At 34.0% G+C, this 25635-nt stretch overlaps 2 protein-coding genes across 2 annotated transcripts in view; one reads left to right on the top strand and one right to left on the bottom strand.

Annotated features, from left to right (window-relative positions):
* LOC148271648 (mitochondrial coenzyme A transporter SLC25A16-like) overlaps positions 1-25635 on the bottom strand; it is a 45326-nt gene that overhangs the window by 16692 nt on the left and 2999 nt on the right. The window contains exon 2 of the mRNA XM_088241116.1: positions 10715-10941. Within this exon, the coding sequence (XP_088097242.1) occupies positions 10715-10941 (227 nt within the window). The remainder of the gene's footprint in view (positions 1-10714; positions 10942-25635) is intronic.
* Positions 10914-25635, top strand: part of LOC148271647 (uncharacterized) — a 37573-nt gene continuing 22851 nt past the window's right edge. The window contains exon 1 of the mRNA XM_088241118.1: positions 10914-11005. Within this exon, the coding sequence (XP_088097244.1) occupies positions 11002-11005 (4 nt within the window). The 5' untranslated portion in view covers positions 10914-11001. The remainder of the gene's footprint in view (positions 11006-25635) is intronic.

Below are 25635 nucleotides of genomic sequence, written 5' to 3'. Positions count from 1 at the left end.
TACGATTTTCTAATTTTGCGCGCGTTTTACCAGACTACAGCTTTAAGTGGTCTTTAATATTTGAAAAGCGTTTGATTGCAGATACCTCAAAAGAAAATAACTGTGTTAACACAATAAATATGAAATGGAGGGGCCATAGATGGATAATTATTTAAGTACATTAGTACGATAATTTATAAAAGACTCTGTTAACCATGATTGATTTAATAATCATTTTGTATTTCTGAACTGAAACCGAAATTATTGACCTATAAATATTTGTATCCGCACGAGAAAATGATAATTGCCTCCAAATCACTTTAAAAAATAGCATAAAATATTAAGGCATAACAATTTATAGCAATATAAAATGGAAGAACCAAATAAATAATATTGTAAATAGAATGAATAAACTTATATACGCATTTATTAGATTAAGAAATTAATTAACTATCGAAAAATTGAAATCAATATTGCAGTATGGAATAATCGGATGGGGTGGTGATCTTGAAATAAATATTTATTATTAAATTTATCGCAATGGAGAGGGAAAACATTCTTGAGAAGGGAATATGGAAGTCTAGGTATTTACAGGGCTCATGACCCAAGAATATTTTCCTTCTCTTGTTGCATCAAATTTAGAGCTAAATAACTCCTTAGGGAGGAAATCCAGCATGTCTTCAAACATTTGAACATAGGTAAGTACTTAAAACGTTGTTGAATTTATTTTTATTTTTTTCATTTATGCAAACATTCTTTTTTTTTTCTTCTCTCACAAGTTTATTCCTTTTTTTCATTTTCGTTTTTTTAGTTCTAATTTTTTAGGACATTTTTGTTTTTTATATTTTTTATTTTTATATTATACATACTATTTTCTTATTATTTTTTTTAGTACACAATATTACTACTAAATACATTTTTTATATACATTTAATATATATATATATTTACATTATGTAAGTTATCTCTACATTGTTAAACGAAAATGAAATATGTGAGGGTATTAGGACCAAACATAGAAATCTCCACAATAAACGTAAAATTATTTATTGATGACTAAATAAACTATACATAAAAACTTACCTAGCTAAATAATAGCGTAATTCAAAACCGTCTCTAAATCTTGAAAAAACAGATTCCAATAATTACACAACTTGACACCGAAAATAAAGCATTGTCCATTGAGTTAGTGAAGCATAATTAGAAACTTCACAATTCTTTTTTCAAAGTTTTTCGCAAATATCTCAGTAACTAAAAGATTTCTAATACTTTCATGCTTTTGTTTTATATGGTAGAGTTGGCCCTGCAGTATTTAGACATTTTACTGAAATTTAAATAAACCTTTAAATGTTCTATTACGCACTTTTTACGTGTTTTTTTCAATACTGTAATTTTATGATTAATTAAAGATTCTCACGATATCCAATGACAGAACAAAATTATTATTTCTTTTTTAATAAAAGAGTAGAGGTATTTTATTATACTCTACTAGATAGTAGCTATTTGTTAGTTCATGTAAAACATATGATTGAATGAATTTAACCTCAAGGAATAAATAAATTTTAATTTTTGGTTTATTACACACGAAAATACAGAGATTTAAGACAAAGGGCGACTGACGTGTTACGCGCCCTTATAAAGGTCCATTGGGCACTGTGGCCATAGACAACAACACATCCTCGTCTCTCACTCTCTGGTCTCCACAAAAGGAATACTTGGGTTCTTATTATTTACTTAAATATATAAATTTTCAGACCATTTCCAAGTCGTAAATTGAGTAAAATAGAAATTGAGTTGCGATAGAGTGGGCTGTGAACCTCGGACCTTTGGCTCGCGAGTCCACAATACTACCACGGGACCACTAATGAATGAATCTACGAATGAATCTTGCAAGTACCCACTTAACAACCAGAACAAACTGTAGACGGGGTCTACGTTCAAGGCGCGCGGAAGGAATGCGGTAGTGTGTTGTGACACCACCCGGTTGTTCCGATAAAAAATGGCTCGCCGATTCGATACTCGACCGGGCAGCGTTACAACACACTGCCGAATTCCTTCCGCGCGCCTTGAACGCAGACCCCGTCTATATAAATACATCGGGTCTCCGAATTATTGTGCACGCGCGGATCTCGAACCAGAAGAGAAAGCCAACTTAGTCAACGCACACAGTGGGTGCACAACGCAGTAGAGAAATTGAGAGTTGCGAAATGAATGAAGAGCATTTTTAACAGGTATTTTCTCATTTCATATTTTAATTGATTTGCGTATGGATTACTAATTTAATTCGCTAAGCCACGCCGTACTGTGTTCCGTTTCGTACAAGCTACACACTAAAAATCTAAGATTTTTCGAAACCCACTTGTGCGATGTATTTCATCCTGTAGCTAAATCACAAATAACTATCGACGTGCTAATAAGCGACGTGATAGCAATTTCTTACCATGTTGTTTGTCGTATTCGCGATCATAACGGAACATCTGTGAACCTTACCTAATCTGAAATGTCAAAATATTTACGTTTCGCGACGTATAATCCTGCCGCAATCACATATTTGAATTTCACCGGTGTAAATATGGAAAATATTCCAAAACTGCTATTTTTATTTATTTATTTATTTATTATTTATCATGCTCAAAGGTTAAGAAAAGCAATCGTCATAGTAATAGTAATTAATTTTTCACTTTTTTGTATTAGATACTCCTTACTTTTTTGCAAATGCAATATATTGTATTATTTTTTATAGTACACGCCGATATTTCGCCAATGAACTGTATTTATTTACGAGGAAAACAAACCGACACGAGCGTTGACTTAGAGATTACACACACGTTGACTTATGACTGCGATAACTTAAGCTTGTTCATTATGATCGCTCAAATGCTTAGCATGTTTTTAAGCACGTCGATAGTTATTTGTGGTTGAGCTACTGGGATTATAATAATTGTGTTAAATATGATTATTATTTAAGAGAAGTTCGGCAAAAAGTCTGGAAACATTTGGCCATTCCCAATTCAATGAACTGCCAGATGAACTAAAAAACGAATAGCCGAATAGAAAATCTAAAAGCGTTGCAATTAAAAAATATTACTTTAATCTTTTTGATAGTGATAGTTATTAATATACTTTGTGTTTTATGTTTCTAATATTATGTTTTCTTACTATTTTGGATTGTATTCTGATATTATGCATTGTCACAAAAATGTTTTATTTTTATGTACTGCCCCAAATTTTTTTTAAAACTCCTGGGAGTATAATATCTTGTTCATGTATTATATGTTTTATTAATAATAAAAAAAATATGATAGTTCACTGAAATGAACATTTTAAACTTTCAAGAAATTAAAATCTAGGTAAAAGTATGTGTTTAAAACGTAACATACACCGCCACAAACTTATCTTGCTTCGATAAACTCTTTCATGTTAACAAACCTTTTGCCTGAAAATTGTGTTGCCTGAAAATTGAGAAAAAAAACACAAGCTTGCAGATTACAAATATTATATGACAAAGGCGGTCTCGTGGTGTAATGGTAAGCGCGTTGTCTACCACGCACGAGGTCTCGGGTTCGTTTACCGACATGGTTGACATGAAGTATTTTTTTGAATAGGTGTTTTTACACTAGAATATTTCATAGTCCCTGAACTGGAACCTGAAGGGTAAGACTGATCATCTTACCTACATGTAACAAAAATGATCACGTTACATTGCAATTGATGTACCAATGCAGTGCCGTATGCACCATTAGGTGCGGAAAGGGAATGATGATGACGATGATTTGAAGATTCTCTTTTTGGAAACTAGTATTTCGATTATTATTTCCGAAGCACTCTTTTTATTTGATAGGATACTTTGACATATTATGTATCACATAGGACATGTGGCGTTCGAAGTGGCCGTTATTGGCATTATAATTTTAAAAGGAATCAGCCAGTGGTTAGTGTTGACATTTTAATCATAATGGAAATATCTGCTGAATGTCATTGTAAAATTTTTCAATAAACTTTTGTATAAGTGTATTAAAATAGTGTAGATTAAAGCTACGTTTATCGCGAAGGGAATCATAATTTTTGTTTGAGTTGATTTTCACAGAACCAAAGAAAAATGCTATTTATAATAACTTTTTTTTTTTTAAAGGAATAACCCGCTAAGCCTCTATTTTAAGGCTTGTTAGCAGGTGGGATAGAGGGGATATGGAAGAAGGTAAAAAAAAATACACCACAACACCCAGACCAATTGAAAAAAAAATCTTTCTTGGATTTTTTTCTTGCAACTGGCGGGAATCGAACCCGCGACGCCAGTTTCACAGTTGGCCGTCCAACCAACTATTCCACGGCGCCTGTATTATTATTATTGCCATTACTTATGTTTTATGCATGTAGGTAAAAATAATATAACATTTTTAGTAGATTACGTATTAAAAAAATCCCCGCTCGCACTAGTATAATACCCTATACCTACGTATACATGAAACCTAAATACATCTATATTATAAATATGTGTGTGTAGTACGACATGTTTATAGAAAATTTATCTATAAAAACCTCGTAGCCGATGGCCATAGCATTCATGTTGTGATTTTTGAAACATCGCATCAATGTCGAAAAACTCACCCGTGGACCCGTAAATTTCAGTTTTATTTTCTTTGAATAAAATTTATTTCAAAAGCCTCGAATCGAGGTCGTGATGAAAAAAAAAACTTAAAGTTCGATCAACAGTGGGCAAAAAATCTCACGCGAGTCGTATTTTATTGTTATTGAATGTTTTTAAATATGCATAGAATTTCATCCCAACATGTGTTACATTGTTGTCTGATTTATAATAGAGAATGTAGAAGTGTGCAGAAGTTTCCATAGATCCTGATGAATACAATATACAATAACATCCGAGCAAAATAGTTACTCATCAGATTAAGTTGTTATGTGACATCTAGTGACTGACCGAAGTTTCGGTTTAGGCACTGCCGAAATCTGCGGTCGAGATGTGTCATATAACGTTCGGGTGCATCTTATGGCTCGTGACTCTTAAGTTGACATGGGTTCTAAGATCTTTCATGTTTATACTTTTGTAATTACTTTATAGTTTACAAGTTAAAGTTCCTACATTGTACATTGAAGAACTGTTACATACAGTTAAGTTATATGCATAACATAACAAGAAACAAAAAAGCGTTAAAAATAAACTAATTTGCTCATTAAATTTATTATTTTTATTTCATTGTGAATTTTATATAACATTTATTTTTATGAACTCGTAAGGTTGAACAATAAAAACGCATAATTTTGGGCGTTTTGGGGTGACTTTTAACTTATTTAAATACGCTTCGCTTTCGGTCGAAACTAGAACTGAAGCTGACATTTGGTTTCGGTTGAAAATTTTGTTTCGGACGGTCACCGGTGACATCATAAATATCTAATAAATATATGTAAGTACTTAAATGAATTAATTCCTACTCCTGACTACATTAACAAGACTAACATCGGCGGCTACCGTGGCGTAGTGATCATGACGCTTCACTCACAAACGTAAGGTTTCGGATTCGATTCCCGATGAGAATCAGTGCCTGTTTTAAAAAAAAAATCGAATGGAGATCAGTCGACCTCATGGTTACTTTATTTATTTATTTCTGCACCACAATAGGCAAAGAGGCCCAATTACAGTGGTGAATTACATCACAGAACACCCAGGCTTGAGAAAACTCACATTAAAATTTTTGTGTTCTCACCAGGAATCGAACCCGGAACCTTGTGTGAGTCAAGCGTCCTGACCACTAAACCACGGAGGCCGCCGGTGTAGTGTGTAAAGTTTCGTGTGTTTACCTGCCTGTTGATAAATGAAATAATTTAAAAACGAATTATTAATCAGTCCGCCCTATTGTTCTTTTATCTAGCCCGGTGATTTTCGCTGTGGAATGGTGACCGGCCAAACCGTACTTTATGCTTATTTTTAACGGTTTTTGTTTCTACAAAACACTTGTTACCAGTTTAATGAGCTTGGCTTCAACCAACAGCATAATATACAACCGCACACTTTATACCGTCCATACCACATACCGCATTTCATGACTGTTCAGAGTTCCGAGGTTCCCACATAATAAAACTTTTTTTTTTATTACTGCTAAAGAGAAATGTCTTCTAAAAATCATCATAATCATTTTACTATCCGCGCCCGGTGGTTTATAGGACACTCTATTGGTACTGACTTCAGTTGCAAAGAATATGAATCCATTTTATTACATGGATACCCTTCCACCTACCGGTGAAGTCCAGGGAAAATGAAATATTGCATTGGAGAACCACCTTTTAAACCAATAATTCACACCTCTCTGCCAGGAATCGAACTCGGGCTTGTTTAGATTTAGTGTTTCTCTACGAGTAGGATCATATTAAATGTATATTTCGGCTTATATAAGGAGCTTATTATTATTCTTAGTGGTGGGGGTCAGTGCTATGCGAGCTCTTGACGTCACTGCGACCTGTGAAGATCCATAGTGACGGGTCCCCGCGAATAGTTCTCGCCCTCCAAGCCCAGGTCTATTAAGAGCCTGGCTACTGTGTGGAAGGCGAGAGTTTACATTTTGTTAAATCTCCCCCTCCAAGCCCAGACCCGTAAAGTATCGGGCTATTAGGTAAGGGGCGAGCTCTTAAACATCCTCAGGTTTTACCAGTGGTGCCCCGAGGATGAGGCTCCTTTTATGATGTAAAGCATCACATTAACATATAATGTGTATCTTCGACTGTCTACAAAGAAATATCGATATGTGTGTACGAAAATGAGTATATTGGCATGAACATTTCAAGTATCTTCATCGGGAACTTATAATTGAAAATGTTAAAAAAAAAAAGTATGCATATTCTGCTTTTCATACAGAAAACTTAATTTTACTTTGTAGATAAAATCGAAAATAAATGTTAACTTCCCATTGTAATCGGGGCCCAAGAAATAATTTGAAACGATAATATTAACACAAAATAAAATAAAATAAATAAAACAACTTTGTTTTTAACCACTAATTTTTTATTATTATTTCTTTCCACCGACCGGTTTCAAAGCTAACAAGCTTCTTCGTAATAATAATAAAAAAAAATAAAAAAAATAGTGGTTGTTTTATTTATTTTATTATAATGAATAACCACAAAGTTAGTGCTTCAAATATAAACTTTATATATAGATAATAATGTCGATAAGGTTATACAGCGTTTTAAATAACGTTTTATAGCGGTTCTTAACTTTTTAATGCAAAATAACCGTTATTATTATCTAATATTGGTAATCTTTATCTATGAATTATTTTTTTTACACATCGACAAACGTTATTACCTGCATTAAATACTCAAAAATCGTTATATATTTTTATTAATAGCGTAATATTCCTTTTTATTAGTCGAAATGGCGTAACTCTATACACCTATCACAAAAAAAATCATGTGTCTCCTAGCTCTATTAGGCCAAGAGCATTGAGTATTTATTTATTCATATAAAGATACACATTACAAAAAAATAAATAAAAACGTATCCCTAACTCTATAAAACCAGAGTGTATTTGTAATCTTAATATTTAAATGAAACACTGATTTGAGTCGACTAATTTAATTTATTTAATTTTTCGGAACAAACAATCTTAAACAATTTTTAAACGAATGTAAAGATAAAGTAGACTGAAGGTTTTTTTTTATTCTACTTCTTATTTCCAATAAGCGCATTTTATTTGAAATAATCGCATTTTAAATAAACGCATCATGCTTGGCGTATACATAGATTATCATTATGGGAAAAAACTAAAAAACAGATGAGTGCAAAGCGAGGTTGTTACTCAATGATAGTAAATTGAAGTATTTATATTTGTGTTTTGAAGATCAAATCGGTGTTCGATTTAAATATTAAGATTTTAGTTTGGAGCTGTACAAAAACTCAATAAATAACAAATTGTAATTTTATTCCCACGTCAGATTTTTCGCTATTTTTTTGAGCTATGATATTTAACATAATTTTAATAATAATTTCTATCACCATATATACACATCGAAACGGTGAGCTAAGTCTGTAGTTTGAAAAAAAGTAAGGAAATCATACGATTTCATTTCTACAGCATGTTTTTAGCAAAATTTAAACGCCATTCGACGGCCGTATGGCATTGATATTTTGCTAAAAAATATATCTTAGTAAAGTAAAACATTTTAAAGTATATTTTTTAACAGAAATACCTTTAAAAAATATTATATTGTATATTCTCGTGCTCTTTCTTGTATAGTAAAACTGATTTATTGTGGTATTGGCATAACTTTCATTCGTATATTGTTCGCACAGTAAGGATAAATATATATTTTTTAATTTTATTAAAATTCAGCATATTTGTACAAATTTTACTTTCTAAATTCGATGTGAAAATGTCCAATCGAAGATAACAAAAATACAACTTCATCATTTAAATAAATAAGAGAGATATATCAAGTCTTGTATCCTACGTAGACTCGTGCTACGCCATAGCCACACAAGAGTCAACCTCCGAATAAAGTAAATATTCATGAGATTTTAGTCTCGAATTATACCAAGACACCAAGACCCGACTGTTGGCTAAAGAAAGTGCTTAACTTTAATGACGCAAATTCCCTCTCAGTACTCTACCTACGCGTGGAATATTACTTCTTGAGTATTCAAGTCCTCTTACAATAAAATATCCAAATATATCCGAAAGCGAAACCGGATTTTGTACAATGCGGTAAAATAATGCTCGCAAATAATCGTCTTGTCTTACGTTGTACCTAAATACATAGTTGAAACTGTTATCATTATTCCCACGACACATTGACATATAATATATATAGACACGCCCTATAGAGTAAAATATTTTTAAAAGTAGTGACACGAAAACGTACCATAGTTTGTCAGGACTGCATTAAAAGATCATGCATGTGCTCCCAAAAAATGGATGATACTCATTTCGGTACATAAAAAAGTTTGTGTTTTAACGTATACAATCAACATTTGTGTTTGGTGGATCCCAATCAGGTTCTATCCATAGATTCCTTATAATTTAGACCCGATTATTCTTTTTCACTGGATTTTGGGGAACGCAAAAATTAACTAACGTTTATTATATTTTAAAAACGGATTCCTATTATTGCCTTCTTGTAACTAAGAAGAGCTTCGCAATTGCGTCGCTAGGCGTAGTTTGACGTTTGGAAAAAATATTATTTATATTAAAATAATAATTGTTTTAAGTTTTGTTCACCATCATCATTCTCTTTCCGCACCTAATGGTGCATAGGAAACTGCATTGCTACACCAATTGCAGCGTATCATGATCATTTTTTGTTACATGAAGGTAAGATGATCAGTCTTACGTTTCAGGTACCAGTCCAGGGACTACGAAATTCTAGTGTGAAAACACCCTTCTAAATAAATATTTCATATCCACCATGTCGGGAATCCAACTCAAGACCTCTTGCACGGTAGGCAAACGCACTGACAATGTTAATCACTGATGAACAAATATTTACCGATAAAAAGTTACACAATCCTTAATACAATGTTTATTCGAAACGCTTTCATGACACAAGCAGGCATTTTTGGTTTTGATTCTAAACGACACGGCTGGCTGGCGGTTGAAGAACAACTAAATACGCGTCGGGCATGACTGAGCGTCGAGGCATGAGTCAAGTGTCATCGTTTTTGAGGGTTCACAGAATGTCTATGTGTATTATTATGTTGATGCCACGACATATTTAAAATTAAATTAAAAACACACCCTCAACCGGTACTGACGCATTCGAATGTGTTTTTCCCGCTCGAAATGAAACTTCGTGTTTGTTGTGTAGCGAATCATCATCAAGGAAAAATACGGTGAAAATTCCCAGACTCCTACAATTCTGATCATAATAAGTTATTCGGATCATAATAATTATTAAATTAAAATACATAATTGACGCAGTATTATGTACATTCCTAGAAAGAGTACAGAACAGATTATGCCACAGTATGAAATGCGTTTTTATAAAATAATTCAACGTTCCACAAGAAGAAAAAAAACATTAAATTATCATTTAGATTGTTGAAAAATAAGAAAGCTACAGGAAAATAATTAATAAAAAAATCTGTATCTCAATGTATATCCATTTTGAGCATTAAAAAATCTTAAAACTAAAAATAAAATATTATAGCATTAAGAACACATACAAATTTGGTATACAATTGAAAACAATTTTACTTTAAAGCCTAAAAATACCGGAGCCCCGATTACAATGAAAAATTCACAGAGTTATCATTGACTGTCTATAAAGTAAAATCGAAATTTATGCACGAAAGTGGGTATATTTGTGTGAAAATTAAAGGTTAACGTCCCATAGTAATACGGGTCCTGATGTTAAAAGCATATAATCACCGATTTGTCTCTTCAGAAAAGTTGGGTTTTTGAACGTAGTTTACCTCTCCCAAACTGAAATATTTTCTTAGAGGCGGTAAAAATTAGAGCGTTCAATTGTACGGCAAAGTTTCCCAAAAATGTATGAAAAAAAATATAAAAACTACTTTCAAACGACACAGGTTCACGTGAAAACGTGTTAACAATAACCAATAAATTAAAAGTTGTGATAGATTTCCGGTTTACGGGAAGAAATGTTTTTCGACGTTCAGCGTGTTTTGACGGGTAGGCGAGAGTGCAATTCTCGTATTTGATGTAGTCTCATGTGATATAGACACAAGGATTATAGTTAGGTTCCAGCTGTGGGGGGTGAAGCTCACCTTCTTGTAGATCTCGAAGGAGGTGAACTGCGTGGCCGCGTAGGGGAAGATGCGCACCATCTGCGCCCCGTTGCCCTTGTACAGGGCGAGCAGGGACTCGTCCCTCACGATGGCCGCCAGACCCTGAGGCACGCGGAGCTCGCGATACCGGGGCTGGTGCGCCTGCAGCAGGATCTTCAGCCGGTCCAGCGGAGCCACGGCTGTCTTCGAGCACATACCGGCAACCCCTGAAAACATTCCTACAAGTCTTAGATGGCGGTATTGCAGTAGCGAACGGTGACTTTTTTATGGGTAAGCCATATTTTTTTTCATAATTTGTGCCTGCATGTACATACATACAAGTAATAAAGTATATACACGGCTTCTTTTGGTTTTGTGTGAATACAAAATCATCTCTCCGCTCCAACTTCTGACAACAGAGACGGAATACCTTATTTTTAAACTATTTTTTAACTAAAATAATTATTACCAATAAAACTTAAACAACAATTAGCAACTTCGCGATACATTCAGATATATTTTACATTATTTTAATACTATACATATATGCACTAGTTTAAACAATAGAACATTGACATTCATTAGATATATCCCCAATAATAACATTGCAACAAAAATGTTAACACTGAGGACCGCCACCGTCCGCTCCGATTCCTTCCAAAAATGAATAATGCCAAAAATTGACACATGCACCGTGTGAAGCGCCACTAACATTACATTGACGGGCGGACGAAAGAACTAATGCCGCATGTCAACTGTATACTACCAAAGGAAAATGGTCCTTCGAAAATAATGTTCGAAATGATATTCTCCAAACAGAGAAGCTTCAAATGATATCTGTAATCTAGGAACTTATTTAAGGAGGAAAAAACAGCAACTGGGTTTTGAGATGTTCAAATAAAGTTCACATTTTGTATAAAGAAATAAGCTGAAGTAATTGGCCAGTTTCTTACCACCACTGGAACAGGCTGGAAGCTGGGCGCGCGTATAGATGTTTATTTGAGGAAGATTAAACGGTGACGATAATTTATTATAAATTATTTTATTTATTTTTATTTTGTTATTTATTAATAACATTGTACATACATTTATTAGGGACAGATACACAATTTATAGCGAGACAATCAGGATCGACCCATGCCTGTGAACTTGCCCCGACTCGCTAGAAAATCCGTGTTGAGTCTGGGCACTCGTAATGCATTCAAAACCATACATACACACATACGAGGGCGGATTGATAATGAAGCTACCTAGCGCTAGATGGCAGCACAAACACAAAAAATATTTATTTTTTCCAAATTGCGATCTGTCAAACGGCAGCTGTTAAAATGTCACCCATATTCATCGATTAGTTTATTTGTTGTAGTAACTTTTGTGTTTCTTGAAAAATGGAAAAAAGCTCATTTCGTGCAGTGATTAAACACTATTATTTGAAAGGGAAAACGGCAAAAGAGACAAAAGAAAAGCTCGATAAACATTACGGTGAGTCTGCTCCGTCAGATTACATGGTAAAATATTGGATTGCTGAATTTAAACGTGGCCGAACAAGCACTGCAACAATACTATAAACAGGAAGGCCAAAAGAGGTGGTTACTGAAGAAAATATCAAGAAAATCATCGATATAGTTATGAATGATCGCCGAGTGAAGTTGCGTGAGATTGTTGAAATGGTAAACATCTCATATGAACGTGTGTTCAACATTTTGTATGAACATTTGCATATGAAAAAGCTATCGGCAAGATAGGTGCCGCGTTTGCTCAGTGTCGAACAAAAACGACTTCGAGAGACCACTTCACAGCAGTGTTTGGACATGATAAAGCGTATTCCTGTTGATTTTGGGCGTCGATAAATAACTGTTGATGAAACGTGGGTGCACCACTATACACCTGAAACCAAAAATAAATCGAAACAATGGGTGGAAGCTGGTGGAAGTGCTCCGAAGAAGGCAAAGACAGTGAAATCGGCTGGCAAGGTTATGGCCACTGTATTTTGGGATGCACTCGGAATATTGCTCATCGATTATCTTGAAAAGGGATCCGCAATCACAGGAAAGTATTATCGTGCATTATTGGATCAATTGAATGATGCAATCAAGGAAAACCGACTACATTTAAAGAAGAAAAAAGTGCTCTTTCTTCAAGACAACGCACCGGTTCACACAGCATTAGATACGATGCTAAAATTATATATATCGACAGAATCAAGAAAGGGGGTTTGCGTTGGTTTGGACAGAAAGAGCGAATGGACAGAGAAAGAACGGCTAAAAAGATCTACGATGCGAATGTTGATGGATGCAGAAAACGAGGAAGACCGAGAAATACATGGCACGATCAAGTCCAACAAATACTTGAAGATGGACATGTCAAGAGTAGGAATAATCGGCGTACGTGCATGAGAAGATGTATGTGGAGGAAGCAAGGCTTGTATGCAAAGACAGAGCGATATGGCGTTCTATCCTCTCTGCCTATCCTTACGGGGAAACGGCGTGATGGTTTGTTTGTAAAAAAAATAAATTTAGTTTAAGTTTCTCTGTACTTATGCGTTGAGTCCCTATTCTCTACGACTTTGCAACAGTTACAGGTCAATTTGAGAAAATCCCAGTGTTGGAAGTTGTGGCAAATTGCTGTAGGTGCGCACTTAGATCAAGATACCAGGGGTAACGAGCCTCAATGAGAAAGTTCAGCCCTACCTACGGGAAATTTGATATAAAAGATGTTTTCTTACGCGCGGTAAAAATTGTACGGCAAAGTTTCTTGAAAATGTAAAAAAATTTTTTTTTAATAAAAACCAACTACAGTAGAACTCCAATTATCCGAACCAATTGGGACCGGACCCCATTCGGATAGTTGGACTTTTTCTGAGAAAAGGTTGATTTCAATTAATTACTGTATGTATGTATGTTGAAAATGAATGATTGAATACGAAAAATGAGATATTAATTCATTAAATGAAAATGCAACATTTTTACGTGTTAAGCGTAGTTGCAGGTGCTGTACGTACTGTAAATGAAAGTCATTGCTTGCTGAACATCTCGGTCAAAGTACGCTGTTTGACTGTCATCCGTTTTCGGGCAGCCAAGTCCTTATTTTGCGAATTACATTTCCGTCTTAATTTTTTTTTCTGAAATTCTGAAAGCAATTCGGATAGTCGGAGTTCTACTGTACTTTGAACGACGTCACTAGTCCTTATGAATCACCCAATGATAAGAGTGATGAATTTCAGGTTTACGCTAGGTCAACTGACAAATCGGCAGAACTGATCGAGAAGAAGGGGAAGAGAACTTGAGATGTAACACGCGGGTAATCTCAAAAAAAAAAACTCATAGCGCTGATAATACGATACATAATATATATATATATTTTAATTGGCTTAGTTTAATAGTCTATTAACAATTAAATAAAACCACTAAACTCCCTCGTTGTAAAATATAAAAAAAACTTATTTTATTTTATAGCTACATTTTTATAAAATTACGTACCTATCAGTTTTACTGATGTAAAATAATTATTTCTTTTCTAATTATATCAAAATAATTTACAAGTGTTTTTATCAAGTTTCAACCCCTTTTTGGCAATTAGGCATAAACAAATTTCATCACGCTATCTACGTACATTATTATTTTATTATGTACTAACTATAGTAAGTGTACCTACTGCGTTTCGTATTCTGTAAATAGGACAACGTAATTGATATTGTCGCGACTTCGCCGTCTATCGAGATCATTTGTGTATTAAGAGTAACTGTCTGTAATCTGTTATGAGTCATGACTCATGAGTCATAAGTCATAACTGTTATGACTTTTGACAGATCTGAGGGGGGCAATTACAAACGCTATCTTCATCGGTACATACCGAGACGGTATATTTAACTTCTCTACTATCTCTATCTACCTCGGTATGCTCTACTGACTTGTCGTCTCTGATGTCATATGCTCGAAATCAACCAATAAGTGACACCGAAACTTTACTACGCGTTCCATACCTAATTGAATTTTTAAATAGTTTTCATTTTTATGTTAAATAGGCTTCTGTGATAAAAAGCAGACACTTCAAAAAAATTAAAATCTGTAACTAATAAGTCCATATGTTTCGATTTAATATTTAGTAAACACTCTTAAAATAAAATAGGATAAGATTCATCAGTTAGTTATACCTTGATAAAGAAACTTGCGTAGCTTTGAAACCAGTCGGCAGAAAAAAAAATAGCAGTTTAAAACAAAGTTGCTTTATATTTACTTAATAAAAACTTCTTCTTTATTTTTTATTTTCTGACAACGATCTGGATATTTGGCAATCCGGATGACTGGAGTACGGATAAACGCAGTTCTACTGTACTTATTGACATTATTATAAACACAATTTATTTGTGCAGCTGCTGTTTTTTTGCATTATGAATAGTAATATCATGAATGTTATTATTTCTTCGACTGAAGCCATTTTATGTGTGGACCTTCTATTATGTATGCAAAGAAGTAAACATTTTTACTTTATTTTTAGATGATACCATACACAAACAGGTAGGTACTAACATACATATGATAATTTCTAATAATAGAATAAGTATTAGACTTTTATTTACTGTTTGAAAAGTTGTTAAAAATTCACAGGATTAATTTTACTAAAAAAATATCCCGACATATATTATATTTACCAAATCTTCTAAGATAAACCTTTGTTTTAGTAGCCAAGTTCTTTATAGACCTGGGCTTGGGAGGAGATTTAACAAAATGTAAACTCTCGCCTTCCACACAGCAGCCAGGCTCTTTATAGACCCAGGTTCGGAGGGCGAGAATTATTCGCGGGGACCCGTCACAATAGATCTTCACAGGCCACAGTGACGTCAGGAGCTTGAATAGCACTGACCCCCATCTCTAAGAATCGAATGTGTCAAACGAGTGTTCTTATTGCAATATTTAATATTCCTCAGAACGGTATTTAGAGCGTAAAAGGGAATCTTGCTTCTATGTAGCAAAATGATCAAGATACGCAGGAATTTGTGCAATTCTAGATATTTTTTTGTGAAAGGTAAAGTAATAAATGAGTCTTACGTTTTAAACCGCGAAGTTGACAGATAAAGTTACGTTAAAATATGTAAACACTGTTATTATTAGTGACCGACCAAAGTTTCGATTTCGGTTTCGGGGAATATAATGAGTTTCGGCAGAAAATTAGCCGAAACATAGGCTCAGTCGAAACCTGCGGTCGGGATGTGTCGGATTACGTTCGGCTGTACTCGGGTGCATCTAACGGAGAGTTCTTTCATATTTAATAAGTTAAAGTTTCTTAGCGTACGTCGAAGAACTGTTACATATAAGTTATACCCAAGCATAACATAACAACGAACCAAAAAGCGCTTAATTAAAACTAATTTACTTATTCAATTTATGCCAGTTATTTCATTGAGCATTTCATTTGATTGAACATTGATTGATTTGGTGTTTATTTTGTAAAACTCCACATTTAAACTTATTATATTAGAAAACAAACACTGATTTGTGTCTACTGGACAATTTATTTTATTTTACAAATATAAAAAATATAAAAACAAAAATTTTGTAACAATTGTTTCGCCTTGTTAGGGTATTTTCAAACGAATGTGATAGTTAGATTTCATTAACACTTATTTTAATGAACCCATAAGGTTTAACAATAAAAACGCCTAATTTTTGGAGTTTTGAAGTGACTTTAATTAATCTAACTTCCCTTACTAAACGTAGAAGTATTTCTGATCTGTCTTTCCTCTTCAAAATTTTAAACAATGTTATCGATAGTCCATATCTCTTGGAGCGTATTTCAATCAATTGTCCCGTAAAGTCAACACGACAAGTTCATTTTTTTAATAATTTATTTCCCAAAAAAAATATGTTAAAAACTCGTTTATTTATCGTAGCTGCTCCAAATTTAATTTACTTTGTCCCCATTTAGATATTTTCAATACAAAATTTTGTGACTTCAAAAAAAACTTTTTGAAACACTATAAAATAAAACATTTGTCAGTGTGTAATAAGTTTATGTTCCTTTAATTATGTTTATTTTATTATAATATCAAAATTATGAATTGGTCAGTTATATTATGAAAATCCCTCTCCTCCACTCTATTTCCTCATCCCTTAACCTTCTTAAGAGCTCTTTTTTTTTCTCATGTCTTCTCTTTAGTGTGTCACATGTTCTCTAATTATATTTGTGAAAAACTTTAACTGGATGTATGTACTATTTTTATATTTTGTATTCTTATATAACAACTGTTGTTTTTCCGTAATAAATAAATAAAAAATAAATAAAATTATAAATAAACTTATCAATGAAACTTCTTGGTTTAGTTTAAATAAGTTTCAGTTTCGGCTGGAACAGTTTCTTCGCTTTAAATATATTCTTAAATTTGGTTTTAATTACATCCATCTAATCAAAAGACATCATTCGTCTGGCTCATAGTGGTTTTATAAAAACAGCACTTATTTCGGGAACAATGGCTCATTGCCAGATCTGGGACAGACCCCCTCGCTGGGAGTTATGAATGACGTCACAATCTTCACTGTGACGTCCACGCCAGCAACGTGCGGTACGTTGATGGCGTGGACGTCACTGCGCGCCCTCTCAGCTGCAGCCGCCCACTATCCAATCTGACATACCACCTTTTCCTATTAGGATTTGTAAGTTCCCTTCGCAGTGAATTGAGAATCGTTTAGTTCTTATATACACTACGATTAGCATCGGGTTGTGCTCCTGTGACTAGTGTCTCGGACTCACGGCTCAAAGGTCCGTAGTTCGAATCCCACTATACCCCAACATGATATTGACACTAAACTACCGTTTTCTAGTAGGGAGTTATTTAAAAATTGTTGAAAATGGCCCTCAAAATAAAATATTTGGGTAAAGCATAAGAACGCAAATATTTATTTAAAATATTAATAATAAAATACACAAGATTTATTATACCAAAAACGGAAATCCCTACACATGAAAAACGGAATATTAAAAAAAAAAAAACAGCATTGTTTAGTTGCCTTAAATATTAGAGAAAACGGCTGGCAATATAGTTCTCTTCAATATTTCGGGTAGTGAGAATGCAACGGTACAAACAAATCCATTTTAATTACGTATTTATTATCTTTACTTTCTTTTTACGCCGTGTACATATTTTAATGTTCTCTCTCAAAATATCTCGTACTATTCTGCAAGGCGTTTATTTATTTCTTTAATCAAAACCAAAATCCATGTGTTGAGTTGGGATACAACATAATGGAAAATGGAAGCATACATATTTAAAAATACAAAAAATAAAATTATAACATAAATAACAAGAGGGAATGGCCGGCGGGACAAATCACAGAGGACGCCCCCGGCGGGAGTATTTAGAACAAGCCTCATATTATGTCGACCTAAAAAGGGCTGCAGAGAATAGAGCGCAGTGGAGAATGAGATTAAGAACTTGAGCGAAAAATCGTTATACACGGTTTTTCAGGGCCAGACCGCGAAACTTCAGAGGAACATTCCTTATGGTAGGCTTTAAAAAAAATTATAATATTTTTTTTCAAAAAAGTCATTGAAGTTCGAGAATTTAAAACAAAACCGGGTTGTGGTCCCGTGGTAGTATTGTGGACTCACGGACCAAAGGTCTCAAGTTCAAATCCCACTCTACCAGAACTCGGTTTCCATTTTTCCAGCACAAGTTATTTACGACTTTTAAAAAATGGTCATAAAATTTTAATATTTGAGTAAATAATAAGAACTCTAGTATTTTTTAATTTTTTTTTAAAATGTTCTCTTCAAAGTTTGAGACAGTCACGTAAAATATAGTTTCGTTTATAAAAAAAATAAACGATTATTAATTTATTCTGTTATTCTAACATTTTATAATCAATATGAATCTTATCTGTGTAGTGTACAGTGTACCTACTCGCGCTGTTGACCTGTGCCACTTGGCGTATGTCGTTGTCGTCTGCTGTTGTGGCTTCCGTACTTCGTACTAATCATAACACATGCAACATACGAGTATGTTTGAACTTTACTTTGGCTATTTATGGCTCCAATCAACCCTGAAATTGAATGCACTCGGTTCCTTCCAGCTTCCAGGGGTGTTATGTACACCTAGTGTAATAATTATTGCAGGTTTATTAGCTAAACATAAGTAATATTATAATTTATCTACTATCATCATCTTCATTCCCTTGTTCGCACTTAGAAGCCCGCTATTTAACCACGTATACCTTTGTTTTCTTTTGTATTTATCACATTGAATATTACGGTTGATAAAGATTTTTTATTATTTTTATTGGTTTTATTATTAGCCAGTTTCGAAATTGGCCAAAACTTAGGCTCAGCCGAAACCTGCGGTCGGGAAGTGTCATTTTACGTTCGGCTTTACTCGGGTTCATCTAATGGCTCATGATTCTAAGTTCTCGTGCGTTCTAAGATCTCTCATATTTGTATTTTTTAAATATATTTATAGTTAATAAGATCCTATAGCGTACATTGCAGAACTGTTATATACAAGTATGACCATAGAATTTAGAATAGTCCAGAAGGAGCGTAGAATCATATTTGAATACATCGTCCAAAAATTCCCCCATTATGCACCACTTTCACCGCGCGCATTCGTGATGTAGCCGCGTAATGTTGCACGATGAGAAAAAATAAAATATTTCTTTTATTGTGCATGCGGAAATACAGATTGACACAACAGAGTAGATAAGTAGAGGATCATTTAATAAGAGTAATTGAATCAATGAACTTTGAACATAAAATATAAAACAGATTTTATTTTACATAAAACGGATATTTTTATGATGTCGTTCAAATGTCCACCACAGAGTTGTTTAATTCGAGGTCCAATTTTCATTAGATGAGAAAAGTAGGGTAACAAAATTTACTACCCTGGCAACACTAACAAAATGTCCATTTTGATTTCTTCGACAATCTGACAGATGGAAAAATAATTCAATTGGAAAGTAATGTATTTGCTACTTACACATTCATTTGCTAATTACACATGAAATGTGATTCCATCCTGTTTCTTTAAGATCCTAGCAGTATTTCCAAACTTTCAAAGGACAAAACACGGCATAGTTGAATTCAAATCAGGAGTTACGTACTGAGCGACGTCTACAAATAAACTAATGGGTTAAAACGTAAAACTACTCATTTATGAGTAGTTTAGTCGCCTTCTGTTTGATGCTCGTATGCGGTTTCTGGACTATTCGTAATTCTATGTGTATGACATAACAACGAACTAAAAAGCGCAAAAAACAAACAAATTTATTAATTATATTTATGCCACTTATTTTAATAAACTCTTAAGCTTTAATAATAAAAACGCCTAATTTTGGGCGTTTTGAAGCGACTTTTTATGCTTCGGTTTCTCTGCCATTCATTCAGTCACTACTCATTACCATTGGCGCTTACCCAGATAGATATTTATCTTAAAATATTTTATCTTCTTTAGGTTCAATCTTATCCAGCGTAGGCATCTCTATTATTTTTTACGATATTTAGTAATTACTCAATTTATTTTAAGTCCATTTCGTCCGAAGATTTAAAAAAAAAAAAATTGTTTTCCGCAGTGCGCATTCGACTTTTTCGCATGAACATATCGAGTTGGGAAATATTTTCGAGCCTAAAATACACCCAAAAAAACAATATTTTGGATGTTGGAAGATGTCCAAAAAGATCCAAGTTAAATTTCTCTTAAGCAAATACGCTGGGGCTCGGTGTCTAGCATTAACTACGCAAAAACTGCAACAGTATTTTGTACATCGGTAACATTATTTCTGCAATATTTATTCATAAAGAGAACTCTGAATGATCTTTAACATCGATGAACTTTGTTACGAAGATAAGTTTTTATTTAGAATTTATTATGACGTTGACTTGTTCAGCGTAAGATAATAAATACAAATGGATACTTTTACGATTTGCGTTAAAATCAAGATAAATCATAAACATAAGAACGACAGTCAACTGTTATTTTTTTGTTTCAATAATTTTCATAATATGAATATGCACCTGCTGAAAACTTCTTGCCTGTTGAGTCAAGGAAAGAAAATCTTTGAATTTCGCATTGGGATAAATTATACAGAGATGACACTTCATACAAAGGAAAGGGAAAGACCAGCGGCGGGAGCAAGAATCGCCACGTCATATCACGTCGACTTTGACAAGCAAAACAAGTAGTACAATAAAAAGCACGGACTGTTTACATCAGTCTACTGTAAGATCTATTAAGTATTTCGTTCACTTCCGCATACGCGTCACCTTTGTTTATCGTTTCACTATACGCCCGACTAACTGAGCAGGACAGAGATAGGAGATAGCTCACGACTGGTAACATATTAATAAAACGTTTTTTAACATAAAAATAGCTATTTTAAAAAGATATTAATTAAGATAAAAACATTACTTGCCGGTGAAAGGTTATACCATCGCTTTTGCAGATCGATTTGTGCAGTATCTAAGCGTACATATAGACATTTTAGTAATTAAGAGGAGAAAAATAGCCGGTGAACGCTCGCGATAGACTTAAGTCCGTTCTATCAAACATATGCCACTTGGCTGCAGGTTGAGGAAACATATTTCGAACGCTCATGTTTACTCTAATTTTATTCCTCAATGAAATTTCGATCAAAAATAGCAAATAAATAATAATAATAATTCATATTTAAAAAGGAGGTGCGTATGCATTGGATATAAATCGCTTTGAATGGACACTATTCTGACTTCCGACATAGCTGATTGTGTGAAGAGGAAGATAAGAAGCTACAATTTGTATTTTATTTTTTAAAATATCCAGGAAAGTGTCGAAAATATACAAAAGATAGTAGACTTACTTGAAAATGTATATGTCGCCGCCTAATAGTTGAATCTGCAACTCAACTGAGCGGCTAGGCTGTCAATTAAATGCCGGCATTCAACTGAATGGATAGGCAGTTCATTGAATGAACGTTTAACGAAAGGGTTGAACGTCGCTTAGCCTCTTCAATTTTAATACAATAATAATAATTGTTTCATTTTAAATTTATTTTGTTACTTGAAGTTCGTTACGTTAAGATAGGTTGAGTAAGCTTAATAATAATAATAATAAAAAAGGTTTTTACTTAACTTCATAATTAATCTTAAACTTTATTTAACAAGTTGATTAATTAAACTTTTTCCTTTAATTACTAAACTTAACCCAAGCTATCCTACCCTAACCCAGCGGCTTTTAGTTCGAGCGTTTCCAAAGGGCTAGATCTTAACCAGCCAACACGTTGAACGTTGAGCTATCTTAATTGATTCAATGAACGGCCTAGCCATTCAGTTGAATGTCGGCATTTAATGAACAGCCTAGCCGCCCAGTTGAGCGGCTGATTGAACAATTTGGCAGTGATACACCCTTCTAATATTTTTAACGAAATTATATATTTTTTAAAAACTATTGACAATCAATAAACTTTACATGGCACGATTCTGCAACAGGCTAGATTTTTTTAAATATCGTAGTAACTTAATATAAAACAATTTTACCGTACATTAACGTTTAACGATCAAAAATCATATAAATATTCGTAGAGGTATGATGTACATACCTAGTACATATGTAGTATTATTACTGTTATTATGGATAACTTATATAGCGCCATTTTCGTAATAAAATACCTCAAGGGCGCTTTACATAGTGATTCTATTGTTAAACGAATTTAATTGAAGCCTTTAAATTTGTAATTTAGTTAAAACAATTTATTTTGTTGTCACATGCTACGGATTTATTCAAATGATTTAGAGAACAAGTGGGTTTTAAGTTTTTTCCGAAACATCATTTCACTTTCACAGCCTCGCACCTCTGCTGGGAGAGCATTCCATGCCATAGGGCTTGCGACCGCAAATGCGCGTTCACTAAATTTAGTGCGCTGTTTGCGTAGAGGTATAATAACTTTTCCTCTCGCCGTAGACGTAGCTGATCTAAGCGTGAGACGCCTGTCAGCTAGTTCACCTGGAATGCATAGTTCCCTTAGATATTCCGGAGCAGAGTTGTGCAGTGACTTATACATAAGCCAACAGAGTTTGTATTCGACCCTCTGTGGAAAACGTAGCCAGTGTAGTTCCCGAAGTAGTGGAGTGATATGACTGAACTTAGAGATTCCGAAAATAAGTCTCGCTGCGGCATTCAATACAGATTGTAGGCGAATCATTTTGTTCATTGGTAGACCTGCATAGATACCATTACAATAATCGACTGTAGACACTACAAACGCATTTATTAATTGACGGGCGGCATCAACCGGCAAATTTTTGCGTATGCATTTAATTTGTTTCAGCTGGTAGAAGCATGAACTTATCGCTCTACTAATTTGAGCGTCAAGAGAAAGGTCAGAATCGAATAAAACTCTCAGTAGTTTAACGATGGGTAAAGCGGTACTCCCTACATTGGGTAGAGCCGTATCCTGGATCAAATTCTGTCGTCTGGCTGAAGCCACCCACAGTTGTTCAGTTTTCGATGGGTTTAATGTTAGTCTGTTTTCAGCCATCCAGTTTCCTATTTTCTTGATGCATCCATCAATTAAATTGACAAGCACACTTCTCTCGCCTGGTTTGCAATAAAAATAAATCTGCGTATCATCTGCATAGCAGTGAGACCACAATCCACATTCTTTGATAATGTTCTCTATATCTTTAGTGTAAAGGAGATAGAGGAGTGGTCCGAGTACTGTCTCTTGAGGCACTCCTGTAGACACCCGAAAGTTGGTTGAGTTTTTACCCTGGAACACAACTGCATATTCTCTTTCATTAAGATATGAACTGAACCACATATGTGCCTGATCACGGATACCATAAGTTTTCTCCAGACGTTCAAGCAAAATATTATGGTCTACAGTATCGAATGCAGCACTCATGTCCAGAAGAGTCATCAACACCAGATTACCAGAGTCTACCGTTGTTATAATGTCAGATAGTACTCTTATCACTCCCGTCTCCGTGGAATGAAAACGTCGGTATGCCGATTGCCTTACCGAAAATAAAGAATTCTGCTCGATATAGTTAACGAGCCTATGAGAAACTATTTTTTCTAGTATTTTTGATACGATGGGAAGATTTGAAATAGGGCGAAAACTGGAAAGATCTTCCACATCTAGTTGAGAATTTTTTAAAAGTGGAGTTACATTTGCTTTCTTTTTGGCTCTCGGAACAATGCTGCGCTCCATGGATGTATTAAATAAATCTGTTAAAAATGGAGCTAATACGTTAATGCATTTTTTTCAAAAGCCATGTTGGCATCGGATCTAATACACATTGTTTGTTGGGTAATGCCGCAACAATTTATCTATCATAGTATCTGAATCTAGATACTTGTACTTTGTACGAGTATACTATATATATTATTTATTTATTTATTTGACAGAAACAAACAGTCAACAATGATTAGATAACATAATAAGGACAAGGTTTAAAGACAGACCAGCGAAGTTTCTAAATAAAAATCATACATATAAAATTGTGGTACAACAAAAGGGTGTGATTGTGTATATTTGTATGAGAGTAAGTGTAAAGTTGTGAGGGTGTTCGGGTGTGTATAAGCGTGAGCACCATTAAATAGCAAGTGGGAGCGTATTGCAGTCAGAAAGAATGAGTCTTTATTTATTTTTTAAATAAATTAAGGGGCATGTTAAATATATCAATAGATAAAAAAAAAGAATTATAGTTTGAGCAAAAACGAAAGAGGAAAGAGTGTTGTGCATAGTTAGTGCTACAGACTTGTAGTATGTATGTATATTTCGCATGAGATTTCTAAAGTTACTGTGGATACACACGCAACACGTCGCTATGCAAAAACAGAAAGTTCATATTGTGCACATAACTATTGTATTATGTAGAACTGATGATTGAGAATCCCATAATATACGCACGGAGAAATTCTCAGAGTAATAACGCACTTATAGAAATGCCATTTCGCTCTATTCCGTAGAACAAAAGCGTTGTAAATTTTTGGTTTAGAACAGATGTGTAACGGGCGGTTTCGTCGCTGTTCTTGGCTTTGTTAATAAATATTGTGGAAATTTCCCTATTAAAATATTAAAACAATTATCGAAATAAAAATTGGAATTACCCTACAATAAAAATATATTTAATACATACATTTTAAAGAAACAATACATAGGTATATTTAAAAATAATTACAATGCAAATTAATGCCGATTTTCTAATTCTCGACAAGAGTACCTGCCGGCCCATTGTTTTGCAAACCGTGAGTTATTTCGCGATTGATAATCCTAGAATTGTTTTTGTCCGTATGGGCGGTTCTATAAGCGATAGCGGGTTTTTTTTTATGAGGATAAATTACTGTTCGTCGGTAGGTACATTTTTATACAATGAAGGGGAAATAAAAAACATTATAATTCTATAGAATAAGGCGATGAGGAAAATACTCAAACCCAACAAAATATCGTCACCTCGCCGTTTAGGCAAAAGTCACTAACTCAAAAAATATCATTTTGAGAAATCGCATTTCGAAAGTTTGGAGACCAAGGACAAATAAAATTTTTGTGTTTTGGAGGTTTTATGTACACATCATGTCTTTTTAATAAATTTCATCGGTAACTTTTTCCTTCTGATTCACTAACAAATATCTGGAAGATTTTTGATGAAGCGAGGTGTCTAAAATTTGGTTTAGTGACTTTTGCTAGTTTATAATCTGGACAATGCAAGATATAAGAGTTAGAGAAAGGAAGGAATATTTTAAATAATTATTGTAATGTTGCGGTTAAGAAATATTTTTTTTAAGGAAAAAAAATAATTACCACTACTACTACTACCATCACGCCATTTCTCCGTAGGGGTAGGCAGAGAGAATAGACCGCTACACACGTCTATCCTGGCATACATTCCTAGCTTTTTCCACATTCATACACGCCCTTCGGTTCCGCCTGCTTTGGCCATGACCAGACTTAAGA

Source organism: Micrasema longulum, unplaced genomic scaffold, assembly GCF_059751315.1.
Source record: "Micrasema longulum isolate JH-2025_06_02 unplaced genomic scaffold, ASM5975131v1 h1tg002752l, whole genome shotgun sequence".
Classification (NCBI taxonomy): domain Eukaryota; kingdom Metazoa; phylum Arthropoda; class Insecta; order Trichoptera; family Brachycentridae; genus Micrasema; species Micrasema longulum.
Note: the sequence above shows the minus strand (reverse complement) of the source record. Positions and strands in the feature narration are given on the sequence as shown.